This window comes from Megascapheus bottae, chromosome 4, assembly GCF_031878675.1.
Source record: "Megascapheus bottae isolate mThoBot1 chromosome 4, mThoBot2.hap1, whole genome shotgun sequence".
NCBI lineage: Eukaryota > Metazoa > Chordata > Mammalia > Rodentia > Geomyidae > Megascapheus > Megascapheus bottae.
The window spans coordinates 47,489,826-47,509,544 of NC_143512.1; the positions used below are offsets into that span (position 1 = coordinate 47,489,826).

Sequence of the window (19,719 nt, forward strand, 5' to 3'; positions counted from 1 at the left end):
TCAGAAGCCTGAGATCTGAGGATTGAAAAGGCAGAAAAGAAGTCTATGTAACTCTTACTTCCAATAAACTACTCAGAAAAAGTCAGAAGTGGAGCTGTGGCTCAAGTGGTAGAACTCTAGCCTTGAGCACAAAGAGGGGTAGGGACAGTGCCCAGGCCTAGAGTTTGAGCTCCAGGACCAGGAAATGATAAAAAAAGAAATGATAAATGGGATTGCATCAAACTAAAAAAGTTCTGCACAGTACACAAGCTAAAAAGACAGCCTAAATAAAGAATGGGAGCTCTAAGCGAGGCACAGTGGCTCACACCTGTAATCCTAGCTACTCAGGAGGCTGAGATCTGAGGATCAAGGTTCAAAGCAAACCCAGGCACAAAAGAACCAAAGACTCTTATCTCCGATTAACCTCTAGAAAACTGGAAGTGTGGCTTGGCTCAGGGGTAGGGCGGGTAGCCTTGAGCTGAAAAGCTCAGTGACAGTGCTGAGTTCAAGCCCCATGACCCACACAAAAAAAAAAGAATGGGAGATCTTTGCTACCCAATTATCAGAGAAAGGTCTAGAATATACAGAGAGCTAAAGAAACCAACCCCTCAAAGAATCAACAACTCAATGAATAAATACGTTAAATGTATTAACTGAAATATGGTAGATTCAAGGGAGAAATCAAATGTTGTAATTCCTTAGAAAGACTCACAGTCCAGCAAAATAAACACCAGGAAACAGTACTCAAAGAGGGGAAGTGGGAATAAGGGAAGGAAGGCAGACAAATAAGATAGTAAGCAGGGGAGAATGTCCTCATAAAATTAAGTGCCTATCCTATGAAATTAAAAAATTTGAGGGAAAGAGTGGAGTTGAGAGGGATGGGGAGAATGATTTGGATACACTCTATTCATAAACTGCTTTGTTGAATGGTAACTATTGTGTACAACTATTTAAAGAAAAAAAGGGTTAAAAATATGGGGAAGGGGAAGGTGGGCTAGATACCAACAAATAATATTTAGCAATAGTTACAGTAAAATTAAAACTTTGTAACCCAGAACTTGTCAAATATATTTTCAATTTCATATAGGGTGCTACGTAAACAAATTCAGAGTTAATATTTATTCTTGTCTTTAGAGATGAAATGATATAGGTAAGAGCCCATATTATAATGCAAGAGATACCTCCCCCCCCCCACCCCCTTCCAGTCTGGGGCTTTAATCCTAGGACTGGATGCTGTCCCTCAGTTTCTTGAGCTTCTTTTGCTCAAGGCTAGTGTTCTACTACTTGAGCCACAAAGCCATTTCCAGACTTTTCTGAGTAGTTTCTTGGAGATAAGAGTCTCATGGACTTTTCTGCCTGGGCTGGCTTTGAGCCACAATCTTCTGATCTCTGGCTCCTGAGTAACTAGGATTATTTGAGTTACCAGTGCCCACCAAGAGATAACTCTTGAAGTGCATATTTATTTTAAAACTTCTTCCTGAAATTTGATGTATTTCTATTTTGCAATTTCCTTAATATCAGAAACTGAAATCAGACTGAAAATTGAAGAACTTTGACAATATGCATGCTGTTTCTATCATGTTTTGCTATACCTAAAGGCCACCACTAAGATTCTGCTGCCTTACTCATATTTTTATCTTTTTCTATAATTACTTAATCCAGTGAATATTTTTTAACCTTCCTACCCATTTCTTTGACTAGGTATTTCATTGAAAATATGAAAGTTCTATGCAGAACAAAAACATCTACAATAAACTACCATTTCATTGCAGATGCAATGAAAATGTTTATAAGAATTTTCATTTTATTCAAATAAGCCATACAACAGACTATAATTCAACTAAGAGCAATTCTGCTTAAAATAACAGAAACTAGGTAACCCATGTATATACCTTAATAATAACAATAAGATTTTTTAAGGGGAAAACAAGATGAGGGGTAGGGGTGGGGGGGGGAGGGAAATGGGGACCAAGACATGAGAAAGGGTATCAATGTATGTGAATTAAGGTACCTTCTATCTGGCAAGTATAATGTAACCCTTCTATTAATTACAATAAAAAATATATGAAAAAAAGATATTTTTTAAAAGACTACAGAAACTACCATGATATTCTAGCAATCTTACTACTCAGGAAATAAAGATAAAATTTCATTTATTCTTTCAATTCTCATATCAAGCATCAATATGCTATTCTCAAGGTCAAATATAGCAATTATTATCCGACAATATGCAAGGGAAGGAAAGAGTCACTAAGACTTCAAAATAATGGAATGTTCAAAGGACATTTGTAAGCTGCAAACATGAATAATGGTCTCAAAATAAAAAATAAAGACAAACCCCAAAAGATTCAACTCCATACAATTTCAAAATATACTATAATGCATCACAAACCAATCAAAATAAATACGGTTTTCATGTTCAAAATATATCTTTCAGGGCTGGGAGTTTGGCCTAGTGGTAGCGTGCTTTCCTAGCATGCATGAAGACCTGGGTTCGATTCCTCAGTACCACATACATAGCAAAAAGCCAGAAGTGGTGCTGAGGCTCAACTGGTAGAGTGCTAGCCTTGAGAAAGTCCAAGGACAGTGCTCAAGCCCTGAGCCCAAGCCCAGGAATGGCCAAAAAAAAAAAAAGCTGAAGTGGAGCTGTGTCTTAAGTGGTAGAGCATTATTAGCCTTGAGCATAAAAAAGTACAGGAACAGTGCCTAGGCCCCGAGTTTAAGACACAGTAGCAACACACACACAATATATATATCTTTCAAATTGTCTCTAAAATAGGAGGTAACAGCTTAATTTTTAAAACTTCCAAATAATTCTTATTTTATGAACTTAATATTTGACTCAATTTTTCCTTCTTTTTGGATTAGTCATGGGGCTTGAACTCTGGGCCTGGGAGCTACTGCTAAGCTCTTCTGTTCCAAGCTAATGCTCTACCACTTTGAGCCAGTGTCACTTCCATTTTTTTTGGTGGTTAGCTGAAGATAACAGTCTTATGGACTTTCCTACCCAGGCTGGCTTGGAACCAGGACACTCAGATCTCAGCCTTCTGCGTAGCTAAGGAACACAGACATGAGCCACTAGTGTCTGGCTAGACTCAATTTTTGTTTTCAAACTTTGAATATACAAGTAGAAGAAGGTACACAAAATGAGAAATACATCAAGATCTTCTTTATGTACTAATATAAACAATATATAAGGCAAATTCGGATAGTAATAAAAATCCCAAGAATTCCTTCTGATGGTACAAGCAATATAAATTGACTTCTCTGTAAAAAAAAAAAAGTGAGTGCTTTTGTTTTAACATAACCACTCTTAGATTTTAGTTGCAATGACTCCCTTAACAGACCTCCACTTAAATGTTGTGTCTTAAATACTGTTTTTCTTTTTTGCCCTTTATTGAAGACATCCCTTGCATGCTGACTAATAAGCTATTTGGCATAATCACATAATCTGATTCTGGGAGCTATAAAGTCAATTGCTTTATCCCACCTCTTTTTATGTTAACTGACTTGATATGTACATAACTTTATACTGATATTTACATTACCATAGTTCAAGTGTATGAATTATAGTACAAAGACATACTTTTATGTAAACTAAGTAGAATAACTTGACAAGAGTTATCTTTTTAAAGGTAACATAACTGAAAAACATTAGTATCATAAAAATTCAAAGAGTCTATATAATAATGTCTTTTTTCTTTTTCTTTTTTGTCAGTCATAGGGCCTAAGTGTTGTCACTGAGCTCTTCAGCTCAAGGCTAGAACTCTACCATTTTGAGCTACAGCACTACTTCCGGTTTTCTTGTGTTTAATTGGAGTCTCAAGGGCTTTCATGCCTTGGCTGGCTTTGAACTGTGCTTCTCAGATCTCAGCCTCCTGAGTAGCTAGGATTACAGGCATGAGCCATTGGTGCCTGGCTTTCAAAAGTATTTCTAAGATTTTAGTCTACTGGAATGGAATAACACTTTGCAATGTGGATATAGTATATAGTTTACAGAGGAACAATCTCTCTCTCTCTCTCCCTCCCTCCCTCCCTCTTTCCCTCTCTTTTTCCCCTGTGGGCCATGGAGCTTGAGCACTGTTCCTGAGCTCTTCAGCTCAAGGCTACAGCCCCACCCCTGGGCATGGGTGTTGTACCTGAGCTCTTCAGCCAAGGACAACCCTTGAGCCAAGCCCCACTTTCTGGTTTCTAGAGGTTAATTGGAGACAAGAGTCTCTAGTCCTTTTTTTGCCCGGGCTAGCTAGCTAGGATTACAGGCATGAGCCACCTCACCCGGCCCCAAATAGATTTATGGGGAAAAATATTATACTATGGGATTGTCAATGATAAGGAATTCTTATTTTGTTCATAGATATATACCAAAAACCTAGCTGCTGGTAAATAGTGATACTCAATGATTACTTGTTGAGTAAAGAACAGGAACTTACCGTGATCACAGCCTTGCTAAGACAGATGGATCCCCTGCAGCCATATTCTGTCTCATCTTCAGATTTGTAGTAACTCAAGGTGTTATTTTTTAGAACTACCCAACGATCCTGCCACCCATGAATGTAGTTTGTCCACTGGAGGCGGTAACAAAAAGGAAAGGAAAAAGAAACAAAAAATAAAGTTACTATTTTAGAGACCTACAATCTTCAAAACCGAAATGTCAAAATTATTACATGAATAATAAAAATATTAAAAAGTAAACAGCTGATTCTTTAAATTATAGTTTTCCAGTGATTTAATAGTTACATAAGTAAGATATCTATCTTTTGAATATTAAAACAAAGGTAAGATTTGGCTGGGCCAGGAGTTTGGCCTAGTGGTAGAGTGCTTGCCTAGCATGCACGCAGACCCGGGTTCGAAGCTGGAAGTGGTGCTGAGGCTCAAGTGGTAGAGTGCTAGCCTTGAGAAAGTCCAAGGACAGTGCTCAGGCCCTGAGCCCAAGCCCAGGACTGGGCAAAAAAAAAAAAAAAAAAAAGATTTGGTTAAAATATTTGGCCTCTTCTCTTCACTACATTTCTGTGATAATTAATATTATTCATCAGAAAAGTAAGCCTGATAATCTCTCCTATACTACCACATCAAATTTTCTAAATCTACAATGCCAAATCATTGCTCAAATTCTACTTTTTGTTATGCGTATATGTGTGTGGGGAGGTATTTAGTCACAGCTACATTGAAGTGAAATAATTTATCCACAATGTTTAGTATGTCCACATCCATTTTTCTACAACAAAACTCAACACTATATATTTAAAAGGGTTACTTCATTTTCAAAATTTCCCTGATATATTTTTCTAGCCCAGTAATAATATAAATATAAAACTGGTTTGCAGAAACATATTTGCATTTGTCTCTAGTACTGGACTTAAGAACACTTACTTAGTTCTAGAAGTAATGCTCTCACTACCTGATGAATGTAACCCCCAAAATAAAATAAAATAACACTTATTTATGGGACTGGAGGTATGGCTAAAATAGTAGAATGCATTCCTAGCAAGTGCAAATCCTTAAAATCAAACCTCAATAATGAAAAACAAAATCCTTTTGTTTCTACAGTCCTGATAAATAATGAAGATCACATCAATAATCTGACAAAGGCAGAAATTTAACTTCTAGGGAAATAGTTGATTTTGCACATTTTGATTATGCTCTTCAGTTTTAAGAACAAATAATCCTCAAACTATTTGCCAATTACAAAACTTGCAATTCAAAATGGATTTTAAAAGCATATTGCAGTAGTTCAGAAATCTCTTTCATATTCTCTAATGAACCTTTGAGATTAGTTCATTTCTTAAATCTTCTAAGCCCAATTATTACAACCTCTCTGAGAGACAACTTTCCCAGGTTGACAATTAGCTCATTATTTTCTAAGGGCTCTCTAATCACTATTTCCTTATTTCTTATTGCTTGTAACCTATCTCTCCACTGTGATACCAACTTGAAATAAATGATGGTTACAAACAAAACTGAACTCACCACCTCCTATAAACTGTATTTCCTCACTATGTACCAATTTACTTGGTGGTACTGCTACTTCAGCAGTCACACAGACTCAGCATATCATATGAATAGAGTGGTGAACAAATTCTACTGGCACTAGTGTTTCATGCCTTTAAGCCTAGCTACTCAGGCGGCTGGGATCTGAGGATGACAATTTGAAGTTAGCCTGGGCAAGAAAGTCCATTAGACTCTTATCTCCAGTTAACCACTAAAAAGTCCAGAAATAGAGCTGTGGCTCATGTGGTAGAACATTAGCCTTGAGCAAACAAGCTCAGGGACACTGCCCAGACCCCAAGTTCAAGTCCCAAGACTGGCACAAGGAAAAAAAAAAAACTCAATTATTTACTACTTGTGCCAGCAGTTTTGTTCTTTAGTTTTTTGCTAGTGCTTGAATGCCAACTGCTCAACACACAGCTCCACTTTGACATTTTGGTGGTTAACTGGAGACAGGAATCTTGCAGACTTTCCTATCAGTGCTGGCTGTGAACAAAAATCCTCAGACCTCAGCCTCCTGAGTAGCTAGAATTACAGGCATAAGCCACAGACGTAGGCTCTAGAATATTTCAAATGTCATGTTTAGCAAACAAATATTCAAGAAGGGAATATCTATAAACAATCACTGGCACATAGACTTTAGAACATAAAATTAAGCTGAGGGTTTGTATGTCATAGATACATGTAATAAAACATTATGTCTATAGAGTATATAGCCCATCATAGATTTTTATGTCTATGCAGTTATGTTTCTATCTCCAAGACCATGTCCATAACCTTGGGTACCCAAATATTGAGTCATTGCTCTTGTACTGTTTGGATCTAACAGAAACACACTACTTTTGTTTCTTTCCATATTATTTAAATGGGTGAATAATAAAAATATCTACCACAGTCATACAGAATGCTTAATACCCTACTATTCCTTATTCCTTACAGCTCATCATCAAATCTTACTAATTTTTTCCTTTTTGCTCATTTTTAAATTTGTATTCTCTCCCCAATTTTCAATTATTGCACTTGAATTTTCAATTTCTAGCCAGGTGCTGGAGGCTCACACCTGTAATACTTGTTATGCAAGAGGCTGAGACCTAAGAATGGTGGTTCAAAGATAGCACTGACAGGAAAATCCATGAAACTCTTATCTCCAATTAAGACCAAAAAGCTGGAAATGGAACTATGGCTCAACTGGTAGAATGAAAGCCTTAAGCTTTCAGGACCATGCCCAGGCCCTGAGTTCAAGCCCCAGAACTGGTGGGGGTGTGCACACATGCACACATGCACACACGCGCGTGCGCACACACACGTGCGCACACACAGTTCCTAGAATTCTGAGAAGACTTAGTAATTTACCTCTACTACCTTCTGCTTTTCATAATTTACACCATCTAATTTACTTATTAAGCATATTTGCTAATTATATTACAAATTTATCTTACTCCAGCTCCAAAACGTTGAGGGATAACTTCTTATTGCCTATCACACTACTGTATCCGAATGGCATTTAATACCCTCAACAGATTAAATAATACTTGCTTCTCATGGCTATCCTTCATGAGGCTAGTAACTGTGTAACAATGAAAAGAACAAACTTGGAACAGTACTTGGCAAACAGTATTTTCTGTTTCAGACAACTATGCATAAGTAATGAAGCTTAACCTTTAATGTCTCTCACTGGTAGCTGACCCCTTTGAAAGTAGCAGGAGCCCCAACAATTCTGTATTTATAATTTTATATTATTTTCTTAAAGAGAAACCAGGATTCTTTACTCAATAAATGTTAGTTGCTATTATTAGACTGGCAGTCAGGGTTTTCTGGCCTTTTTTTTCTACTCTCATAGTATTTGTTCCTTCACCATTTAACAAATGCAGACAGGACTACATGTTAGAGATTGCAGAAGAATCAAAGATTCTTGCTACTTACAGTTCAGCAACCACAAATTCAAGAGTAAAAAAATATATACTAAGAGTCAGAACCAAGTTTTCAACAAAATGCTATGGGACCTGCAGGGAAAGAATCGTAAAGGGACTAGCAAGAGGTGCGTGCCTGTGGGAAATACTGGAGCCCAACCTAGGCTACAAAGCAAGACCATAATCAAGAATGAAAGGAGGAAGAAAAAGGAGGGAAGGAGGGGAGAAGTAAACGAGAAGGAATCAAGATAGAATTTCAACTGACAGGTGTGTGGGAGAGGTAAAGTAGACCAGGAAGGAGGAAATTCAGAACATGAATAAGATTTATTTTATCCAGGTTTATATCTGTTCAACTCCCATCAAGGCATAAATCTTTTCCCAACCAAGATCTGTCCTATTTGTTATGACCACCTACAAGTACTATTTATCCAAAATTCCTAAAAACTACTCTCTTAAGTGGTTACTTAAGAAACATAAGTACTGGTTTGTATTTCAATTACCACACATAAAAAAATTGTGTGTTTGTGTCACACGCACATGACCCTAGTGCTGTGGTTAGTACAGGCCCTCTATTATGACACTACTAGCCCTAGAATGGCACATTTTTTTAAAACACAAATTTATTTCAATTCCATTCTATCTACAGGAGAAGTAAAATTTATACTGAAATTTACATTACTCAACTGAAGAGTAGATGCTAAGTTCTAAATCTTATCTCAAGTATAAGTGTATAACATGTACTTTAAACTTAAAAATGCATCATCCCCAGTACTACTGTATGTATTCAACATTAAATATCCTTAATATCTTGAGGAGGCTAATGTTATATATAGCTCAGAGTAGTAAAGCACATAGGTCCAGTATGCACAATGCTCTATATTTGATACCCAGCACTCCCAAAACAAAACACCCTTAATTAAAAACTTTCTAAAAAACATATGGAAAACCATAAATTTGTTAAATTTCTGTCATAGCTGTTAACAAACTTTATTCCTGTAGCTTCTACATAAATACCATCAGTCAAAATGGAAATGAGGACTGGGAGTTTGGCCTAGTGATAGAGTGGTTGCCTAGCATGCAGGAAGACCCAGGTTCAATTCCTTGGTACCACATACATACAAAAAAAAAAGCCAAAACTGATGCTGTGACTCAAGTGGTAGGATTCTGGCAGGATTCTAGCCTTGAGAAAACCCAAGGACAGTGCTCAGGGCCTGAACTCAAGTCCAGAACTGGGGAAAGGAAAAAAAAAAAACAAAATGGAAATGATTCCCCTTTCATAAAAATATTCAATTACTACATTTCTACACATTTAAATCTTCCCCTGGGGTTGGGGGAGAGAGAGAGAGTCTTGCTATGTAGCCCATAGCTGGGCTCAAACTAGCTATCTGAAGTTGTGACTCTGTCTCAGTCTCCCAGAATCTGGGATTACAGGTACATGCGCCACTACATGTAGCTTCCTATTTTGTGATCTACCATATACCTATAACACTACTCTGCATATGATATTCACAGCACATGACTTTTTCCATAACCCTATCCACTTCTGATCTCAAAAGTGTTATCATTAAGTCAAAAGTTAAATGTTTAAGTTTTATGAAACACTTAACATCACCACAATATTACTGTCACAGCCGTCTTCTCACCTAGTGAGAAAAGTGGTGAAACTATCAAAATCACCGAGAAGGACTAGAGGTGTGGCTCAAGTCCTAGAGCACCAGCTGAGCAAGCAAGCCCAGCAAGCCAAACAAGCCCAAGTTCAACCACAAGTACAAATGCATGAAGAAACAAAGAACCCATCTCAAAGCTATTTCCATAGGACATATATGTTCAAGATTCCTAAAGGTATAAGATGTATTTAAGACAAACAAACCTAGGTGTGCTTCACTATACTGAAAATATGGCACTGAAATTTCAAGAGTCATCACTGTCTTGACACACAATATTTCTGTTGCACTAGTAAAAGTTAACACGACTAAGCCTTGCCATCTGACAAACTTTCCTAAGCTCTTTCTCATTAGCCTTCAAAAGACATTATGAAAGTCTTAGAGGAAACAATTCTACAAATGGTGTACAAGTTATGCTAATATGAACACTGGAATCAGAGTGATTTCTTAATAGCAAGTGGTTGCACATGACATGGTATCTTATGACTAGCTCCTTGCGCTAGCAAGCCCTGGCTCTCCCTCTCCAAGTTAACAGCTAGCTCCAGTGATTTCTTAAAAAGTTTAATAAGGAGGGAGTAGAAGTCAAAAAGGTTATGTGTCTTCTCCTAGCAAACTTTAAAACATGTACCATTAGAAGATACCTTTGGATCTGAAAAAGACTATGTTGCTAAAATTATGAAAAAAAGGCTTTTAAAATACAGAAAAAGTGAAGTATCTTTTCTTGACCACGGACCCTTAACTGCAAATATATTAAATCTTTGTGCACTGGAGGTCAATTTCTATGCTGACGTTCCAGGTTAGCAGCATTAATATTTCTTACACCTCAAACCCAAATCAACAGTTCTTTTCTGAAGCGGGGCAAGGGGTGTGAGAGAGAAGTAGGAAGGTGCTCCATGCTCATCACCTATCACACCAGAGATGAACTACCACCTCAGATATGGGCACCAAACTGAATGGACTGGCTTTGCCTAAACAGCAGAGCCCTCCCTCCCCCCCCCCAACCTCTTCTGCTCGACACCCCCAGAATGAGCTGGTTGGGAAGATCAGACCTGAATCTCCCCGATTATCAGTACACTTCGGACATCACTGTTACCCAGCCCAGATTCCTATACCCCGGAGGAGCTGCCGACTGGGGATCCCAAGGCATCGAGAGCACCTCACCTCCCCATCTGAACACGGGATAATTCACACTTTCCCCGCTCGGCGGCCGCTCCTGACAAGCCCCAGAGCCGGCGAGAAGAAGGGCAAGTCACCCCCGTCTCTCCCCCGGCCCAGGCACTCCCACGGCACGGCTCAGCCGAGCACATTCCGCAGCCCCCGCCCCGGGACGGCCAGTGCCTCCCTTCCCAGCCCCACCCCACGCCCCGGGCGGCTGCGCCCGCTCGCCCGCCCGCCCGCCCGCCGCGCGGCAGGTGAGTCTGGGCAGCGGACCCGCGGCCCCCCGCGGGTGGCTCACCTTGCTGAGGACCCCGCAGCGCTCCACCGGCGGCCCGGACTCTGTCTCCGGGTCCTCCTCCGAGCCCGACGAGTTCCAGCTCTGGTTATCCGACATGGAGGCACGACAGGCGAGCGGGAGACCGACCCCCGCTCGGTGAGGCGCGCCGGAGGAGGCGCCCGGTCCCTGGGGTGGAGGGTCGGGGGATGGCGAGGAGAAGCGTGCCCGCTCCGGGGCGCGGGGGAGCAGGAGCCGGGACGAAGCGCAGCAGCCGCTGCCGCCGCCGCCGCCGCCCCGCCGCCGCCGCCGCCGCGCCTGACCCCGAGCGGACCGGGGAAGGAGGACGAGCGGCGAAGGAAGCCTGCCCTTCCAGCCGTCGGCCGCCGTCGCCGTGACCCCCGCGCTGCGCCGGGCGCCGCCGCCCGAACCCGGCCCCCGCAGTGCCAACCTCAGTCAGGGCAGGGAAGAACGGAGGAGGAAGGGAAGAGAAGAGCCCGCGGCAGAGATCCCGGTCACCTCACACCTCCACGACCGCCGCCATCTTCCAGCCTGGCCCACTATTTACCCTCCCTCCCCTCTCCACTCCCCACCCCTCCGTCCTCCCATTCTCTCCGCCCTCCCCTCCCCGTCTCCCTCCCAGCGTCTGACGTCACACGCTGAGCGTTCGGGATCTCCTCTCTCCCTCCGCCCCCGCCCCCCCCTCCCGCCGCACGCTGTCTACCTCCAGCCCTCCCGGGTGACGACGGGTAAGAAAGTAGGCGGAGCCGACAGAGGAGAGGGCGGGAGACGAACGCCGCCACACTGCATTCTGGGAGGAACGCTGCCCCGCCGTCGCGCTGCCTCCTGGGAATTGTAGTCGTAGTTTTAGGCAACTCGTGAGTGTCGCGCGTGGAGGGGTGGGGGGGAGCTCGTTGCCTTGGAGACCGCTAGCGACGAGTGGGCTTTCTTTCACCGTTGCATGTCCTCTCCTCCCGGCATCATTTCTGTCCCCGCCGAGCGTGTTTATGACGGATCCTCCGGGCTTGATGCCTGTCAGGTGAGGTTGGCAAGGTTGTGACCCGTAGTTGCCTTCCGGCAGCGGGGGAACGTCTAGAGATTTGTCCGGGCAGGGTGGTGCTGGGTGGGTTAGGGGCTGGAGCCGCTCTCGGGAGCTGGAGGTACTCTTTCTTCTTGGCCAAGATCGGAAAGACCTTCCATTATTGCTGTTTCAGATGTTAGGCTTCCTACTTTCCCGCCTGTGAAGGAAGGGTTTCCTAAGTCCCTTCTCACAAGCAGTCGGTTCTCGTGGAGTTATAGAGCTTTTATTGTATGGAACAGAGTTTGGAGGTTGTGCGTGAATAAGTGATGTTGAGTTGGTAAGCTAGAATGTCAGACGTAAGCCTGGCCGTTTTCCTAGTTTTGAGTATGTTCTTGAAACGCATTGTTAGCCATTTCTATCTTTGTACACTTCTCTGAAAGGAAAGGTTGGAATAAGTTTTTAAAGATAAAAGTTTTAAATGCAGTAGTTGTATTAAAAAATAAAGGGTTAGGCAGACTTGTTTTCTTTTTATAATTAATTACAGAGGTGATGTACTGAGAGATTTCAATTACATGAGTCAGGTAATGCAGGCTTTTCTTTCTTTTTTTTTTTTTTTTTTGGCTAGTCCTGGGCTTGAGCTCAGGGCCTGAGCGCTGTCCTTGGACTTTCTCAAGGCTAGAGCTCTGCCACTTGAGCCTTAGCACTACTTCCAGCTTTTTTCTATGTATGTGGTACCGAGGAATAGAACCCAGGTCTTCGTGTGTGCTAGGCAAGCACTCTACCACTAAGCCAAACTACCAGCCCAAAGCAGGCTTTTTAAAAGATGGAATTAGTGGAATGAGCAGTGGAAGATCCAACAGATCTTGTCATCTTTTGGGGTGTGTATTTTAAGAAAAACTTATTGTGAGACCTGTGACCTTGTAGCTTCAATTCTTTCTTGTAGTTACTTTTATATCTTGTTGATTGCTTGATAAAAGCTAGTAATACATGATTTTAGTAAAATGTAGAAAGAATACCTGCTTACTACGAAGATATTAAGAAACATTGAGTTGGAGTGAAAAGGCACTGACAGGAAATAGCAATGGAAGATGGCAACAGAATTGGGATCTTGTAGGGGAAAAAAAAATAAGATCTGAGAAGTACCTTTGATATCTTTTTTTTTTTTTGGTTGGTCATGGGGCTTGAACTCTGGACCTGGGGGCTGTCCATGAGCTCTTCAGCTCAAGCTACTGCTCTACCCCTTGAGACACATGGCCATTTCCACTTTTCTACTGGTTAATTGTGGATAAGAGTTTCATGGACTTTAATGGCCAGGCTGGCTTTGAACCAAGAACCTCAACTTTCAGCCTCTTGAGTAGCTAGGATTACAGGCGTGAGATACTGTGCCTAGCATACCTGTGATATCTTACACTGACTTAGATTAACAATAGACACTAAATCTACTTTTCCCACTGTGAAATGATGATAACACATAATTGAAAGATATTCAGATGAATGAAACTGTAAGAAATAAAGCTTTAGAAAAATACTTTGTCAGATGTTAAAAACCTAATTCCTAGCTTGTCATTCAAAAAAGCAAAAGGGAAAACCCACCTAGCATATTTTTTCTTCTTTATTGAATTACACAAAAGTACACTGTTTTAATGTTGAACCATTTTGCTTTACCTTGTTATTGCCTAATGTGGCTACACTTTCAATTTCTGATCTTTTATACTAGGTTTTAAAATCTTACTCTTTAAGTATAAGTAAATACATTTCTATAACATAATAGTTTACAAATGGATTTTTTGTACTTTAAAACCAAAATCCTTTTTAGTGGGAAATAATCTTTTTATTGTTGATTAGTGGGTTTTGAACTCAGAGTCTGGGTGCTGTCCCTGAGCTTTTATGCTCAAGGCTGGTGTTCTGCTTTGAGCTACAGCTTCACTTCTGGCTTTCTGGTGGTTGATTAAAGGTAAGAGTCTCACAGAGTTTACTGCCTGGGCTCGCTTTGAACCACAATCTTCAGATATCAGCAGTTAGGATTACAGGCATGAGCCACCAGCAACCAGCTTGGAAACAATCTTTTTTTAAGAAGTTAGACCTAACTTAGAAATTAGGCCTAACTTTTTGAGCTGTGGCTCAAGTAGTAGAGCACCAGCCTTGAGCATAAAAGCTCAGGGACAGTACCCACACACTGAGTTCAAGTCCCCAAAACCCACTCCTCCCAACCCCCACACACATACCAAGCTGGATGCTGGTAGCTCACACCTAGGATTCTGGCTTCTTGAAAGGCTGAGATCTAAAGATCATGGTTTCCTGTTAGCCAAGGCGGGAAAGTCCTTGAGACTCTTACTTCCAGTTAATCACTAAAAACTGGAAGTAGAACTGTGGCTCAAGAACTAGCCTTGAGCAAAAGAGCTCAGGGACAGGGCCATGTCTGTTTTTTTCTGTTTTTATGGCACTGAGGAATCCAACCCAAGGCTTCATGCATGTTAGGTAAAGCACTCCATGAGAATACCCAAGGACAGTGCTCAGGTCCTGAGTTTAAGTCCTAGGACTGGCAAAAACAAAACAAAACAAAAAAACTAGGGATATACCTCAGAGGTACTTTCAAACTCTGAAAAATCCAACTACCAGTATTGCAAATGGTAGGGAAGCAAAGATCATTTCAAGCTACTGTTTGAGAGGAATGAATTTTATTTCTGTAGGATTAATAGTGTTCTTGATTTGACTGAAGCTTTCTGTTTCATTCTTCTTTGTCTGAGCCACTTAAATGAATAGAGGGGAAAAGGCTGTTTTAGGGAATATATGAACTTGGTATGGTGGTGTGTGACTGAATCCCAGCACTCCGGAGGTTGGGACAGGAGAATTACAGCTTCAATACTATCCTGGGCTTCATAATAAACTCTGTGTCAAAAAGAAGGGAGGAAGGAAGGAAGGAAAGAGATAGGAAGGGAGGGAGGGAAAAGAAAAATTAGAAAAGATAATAAACGATAAAAATGTATTCATAATTCTCAAAAAGTAGGCTTTTGTCTTTAATGAAAAATTTGACTTTTCTTTCAATTTGACTTTTCTTGATTTAGGACCTATAGGATTTCATTGTTGTTATTTCAGTGATAACTATAAATCGAAATCTTTCAAGTTATGCAATCGAAAATATTTTTGATGGTCGGGAGTGTTGCCTAGTGGTAGGGTGCTTGCCTAGCATGCACAAAGACCTGGGTTCCATTCCTCGGTACCACATACATAGCAAAAAGCCAGAAGTGGTTCAGTAGTTGAGTACTTGCTTAACATGAATGAGACCCTTGATTTGATTCCAAGCATTGCAGAAAACAAAGAAAAAAAAATCTCCAAAAAAATTTTTTTTTTACCAGTCATGGGGCATGAACTCAGAACCTGGGTACCATCCTTGGACTTTCTCAAAGCTAGAGCTCTACTACCTGAGCCACAACACTACTTCTGGCCTTTTTGCTATGTGGTACCCAGTCTGATTCTACCACTGACTATTCAAGTTACCACTTAAAAATATAAGGTGAACTTCTATATTAATGGTAGTAAGGATTTTTTTTCTTTTCAGAATTCCAAAGAAGTGTCATAAATATATATATATATATATATTTTTATAGATATATATAAGTATATATCTATAAAATATATTTTTAGATGAAAATTAAATGGGAACTTTTTAGGCCAGTCAGATAATTTGAAAATTATTGTAAATTTAGAGTCAGTGTTCTTAATTCATTGTATTTGAAATTAGACAGTAAAAAGTACACTTACAATGTCTGAAGGGGGGCATGATGATTTTCTTGTTTGTTTTTTGTTTGGGTGTTTTGTTAGTATCAAAGGCAAGTACTCTGCCACTTCCCCTAGCCTCTTTGTAATTTTGTTGTTGTTATTGTTGTTGTTGTTGTGGGGCTTGAACTCTGGGTCTGGGCATTTCTGGTGGTTAACTGGAGCTAAGAGTCTCAGGGACTTTTAGTGACCAGGATGGCTTTAAACCTTGATCCTCAGATCTCAGCCTCCTGAGTAGCTAGGATTACAGGTATTTTGTTTTTTGAGACAAGATCTCCTGACCTTTGTCCAAGCTGGCCTTAAATTCCCCTCCCGGCTTCCCCATTAGCTTGGATTGCAAGCATGTACTATCACTTCTGGCTCAGAGTCTGAATTTTGTGCTGAGTGTTTAATGTTCAAACTAGTAAATATTTGAACATTTGGGATATTTAAAATAATGTTCTTAACATATGTTAATATTTCTGAGTGAGTTATTGGTTTGGTTATTTACCCAGTATAAGAAATAGGAAACAAGCTTTACACAGGAACTTAGTTGTTTTCTTTACCCATACTTCTCTTTCTCTCACTCTCTTCTATAACCCTTCCACTTTCACCCCTCCCCCCATTACCTTTAATAGACTTTATTTTCTAATAAAATAATAAAATAAAATAATAAATAATAAAAATAATAAAAAAAAATAAAAAATAAAAATAAAATAATAAAATAATAAAATAATAAAAAATTTAGCACATGGTTGATGTGCTAAATGCTTATAATGTTGTTTGCATCATCTTGTGTGCCTTTTCTAGAAAGAACTGTACCAGATGTGATTTTTATAACACTTCTTTAGAATTCTGAAAAGAAAAAAAAATCCCTACTACCATTAAACATAGAAGTTTTTAAGTGGTAACTTAAACAGTCAGTGGTAGAATCAGACTAGGAAGAATTTGAATATTTTCAGAGAAAGTACACTTTGTTTTTTTGTTTTTTGTTTTTGGTTTTGTTTTGTTTTGGGTCCTGAAGCTTGAACTATGGGCATGGGCATTGTCCCTGAGCTCTTCAGCTCAAGACTACCGCCCTACCTCTTGAGCCACAGCACCACTTCTGGTTTTCTAGTAGTTCATTGAAGCTAAGTCTCGCAGACTTTAGTGCCCATGCTGGCTTTAAACTGTGATCCTCAGGTCTCAACCTCCTGAGTAGCTAGGATTGCAGGCATGAGCTGCTGCACCTGGCAGAAAATACACTTTTGAAACACTATACTAAGCCACAGGAACCCAGGGTCCTTTACTTTCAGATATGCATTGCTTTTCTACTACTAAATTGAAGTAAACTAGGTCATATTCTGTAATGTCAGGCTATAAAAATGTCCATTTTCCTTTTCAAAATAAAATGTTACTTCATAAATTTGCAACCATTTATAGATTTGTAACTTCATATGTGATAAACCCTGGTAATCATAGTACAAATACTATGAAATTCTGAAAGCAAAAGAAATAAAATTCACCCATAGGATCTGTGAACTTTGACTTTTTATTAGGTGTTTACTTTATTGCTTTTTATTATCTCCTTATGGTGAAGGGGGAGAATAATACTAGTTAGTTTCCCACTAATGAAAGCTACAAATTTGGCTTAACTTTCATAATAACAATATTGTTGACTGAGATCTGCTCATGTGCCAGACAAGAGCACATGTAAAACTATTTGAAGTCAACCTCACTTTCCACAAAAAAAAAAAAAAATAGGGAAAATAATTCACATGGTGAGAAGTAAAAGAAAAGAATGTAACTTTTCTGCTAGAAGTTCCCTTTTGTTTTATGGATTTCTAGATTTTAAAAAGTGATTAAAGGACTGATAGGAAAAGAAAGCATAACCAGGACTAATGAGAGATTTTACATAATTTGAAATGATCATGAAAAATCCCGATAAAACACAAAAGCAGTCACCATGAAGACATTGTACCCAAAGAATCTCATAGTGATTCAAATGTACTAAAACATAGTATATTGTGTATTACTGTACTCTACAATTTATTCTAACACATACCTGGGGTAATTAAGGTATTAAAAAAAACAGTTGGTTTTGGAGGGTGCAGTCTAAGATTAATTGACTGTGTTGGTTTGTGAGAAAAATGCACGGTTGAACCAAATCTCTTACCTCATTGCAAGATATGTAGCACAGAGAAGAAAAGGAAAGAGGTTTGGATCCCCATAATCCCTTGTAGAGCATGTCCCCAGTGACCTGCAGACCTCTCACTTGGCCTCATTCCTTAAATATCCCACCACCTTCCAGTACTGCTGACCCTAGGGCTAAACCGTCACGTTAGTCTGATACATTTTTTTTGGTTTTTTTTAATTAAAGAATTTAGTAACATTGACTTTTACATCATATTTCAAATGACATGTATAACTCACAAGTATTCAAGAAGGGAATCTCTATAATCACTGGCACTTACATTTTAGAACATAAAATTAGATTGAGGGTTTGTATGTCATAGATACATAATACTATATTTAATAAAACATTTTGTCCATAGAGTCATAAGTTTTTATGACTATGTAGTTGTGTTTATATTTCCAGTACCATGTCCATAGCATTGGGTATGCAACCTTTGAGTCCTTGCTCTTCTACTGTTTGGATCTAATAGCCACATATTAAGGATACCATGCACCTTTTGTTTCTTTGGTCTTGACTTGTCTCACTCAACATGAGTTGCTCTAGATTCATCCACTTCCCTGCAAATGCCATTGTTTTATCTTGTCTGTTGGCTATGTAGAATTCCATATATATATATATATATATATATATATATATATATATATATACACATACCACATTTTCTGTATCCATTCATCTGCAGTAGGGCATCTGGATTGTTTCCATCGCCTGGCTATTGTGAATAGTGCAGAGATGAACATAGCTGAGCAGGTGTCCTTGTTGTATCCTGGGTCATGATGTTCAGGATAGATGCCCAGAAGTGGTATGGCGGGATCGTAGGGAAGGTCTATTTTCAGTTCTCTAAGAAACCTCCACACTGCTTTCCAGAGTGGCTGAATTAGTCTGCATTCCCACTAGCAGTGTAGTAGGGTTCCTTTTTCTCCACAACCCCGCCAGCAACTGTCATTGTCTGAGTTCAAAATCTTGGCCATTCTTGTTGAGGTAAGATGGTATCTTAGGGTTGTTTTTATTTACATTTCCTTTATGACCATGGATGATGAACATTTTCTCATATGCTTTTCTGCCATTTTAATCTCTTCTTCTGATAAGTCTCTCTTTAGTTCCCTTGCCCATTTGATGAGTGGTTTGTTGGGTTTGGGGGGGGGTAGTTTCTTGAGTCCCCTGTAGATATTAAGCATTTGTCAGATGTATTGTTGGTGAATATCTTTTCCCAGTTGATTGGCTGTCTGTCTACTTTGGTGGCTATGCTTTTTTCTGTGCAGGAACTTTTTATTTTTAGGTAGTTCCATTTATCAAGTCTGTCTCCAATCTGTTGTGACCCTGGGATTCTGTTCAGGAATCTTTTGCCTGTGTCTATGAGTTCCAGTGTCTCTCCTACTCTATCATGTAGCAGTTTCACAGTTTCCGGTCTGACGTTGAGGTCTTTGATCTGCTTTGAGTTAATGCTTGTGCATGGTGAAAGGCTAGGGCCAATTTTTAGTTTTTCGCATGTGGCTGCCTAGTTTTGCCAGCACCAATAATTGAATAGACAGTGTATATCTTTGGCTCCTTTGTCAAATACAAGCTGACTATAGGTATGTGGCTCTATTTCTGGATCTTCTGTTCTGTTCCATTGATCTTCTGGTCTATTTTTGTGCCGATACCATGCTGTTTTTGTTATTTTATGGCTCTATAGTAGTGAAGTCTGGTATTGTAATACCACCAGCATTGCTCTTTCGCCTAGAATTGTTTTGGCTATTCTGGGTGTTTTCTTGTTCCATATGAACCTTTGGATTATATCTTCTATTTCCGTAAAG

The 19,719-nt window shown here is 39.8% G+C and overlaps 2 protein-coding genes across 5 annotated transcripts in view; one reads left to right on the plus strand and one right to left on the minus strand.

Annotated features, from left to right (window-relative positions):
* Cert1 (ceramide transporter 1) overlaps window positions 1–11,397 on the minus strand; it is a 79,771-nt gene extending 68,374 nt beyond the window's left edge. Inside the window, exons 1-2 of one of the 2 annotated variants that reach the window (XM_090331847.1) lie at window positions 10,995–11,397; window positions 4,410–4,544 (exon numbers count right to left, since the gene is read on the minus strand). In XM_090331847.1, the coding sequence (XP_090187973.1) occupies window positions 4,410–4,544; window positions 10,995–11,090 (231 nt within the window). In that variant the 5' untranslated portion in view covers window positions 11,091–11,397. The remainder of the gene's footprint in view (window positions 1–4,409; window positions 4,545–10,994) is intronic. The other variant, XM_090331846.1, reaches the window with a different exon arrangement.
* Window positions 11,032–19,719, plus strand: part of Polk (DNA polymerase kappa) — a 48,467-nt gene continuing 39,779 nt past the window's right edge. Inside the window, exon 1 of one of the 3 annotated variants that reach the window (XM_090331843.1) lies at window positions 11,032–11,129. The gene's annotated coding sequence lies outside the window, so the exon portion shown is untranslated. Of the gene's footprint in view, window positions 11,130–11,668; window positions 11,720–11,853; window positions 12,010–19,719 lie in introns of those variants that run through there. The other 2 variants (XM_090331844.1, XM_090331842.1) reach the window with 2 other exon arrangements.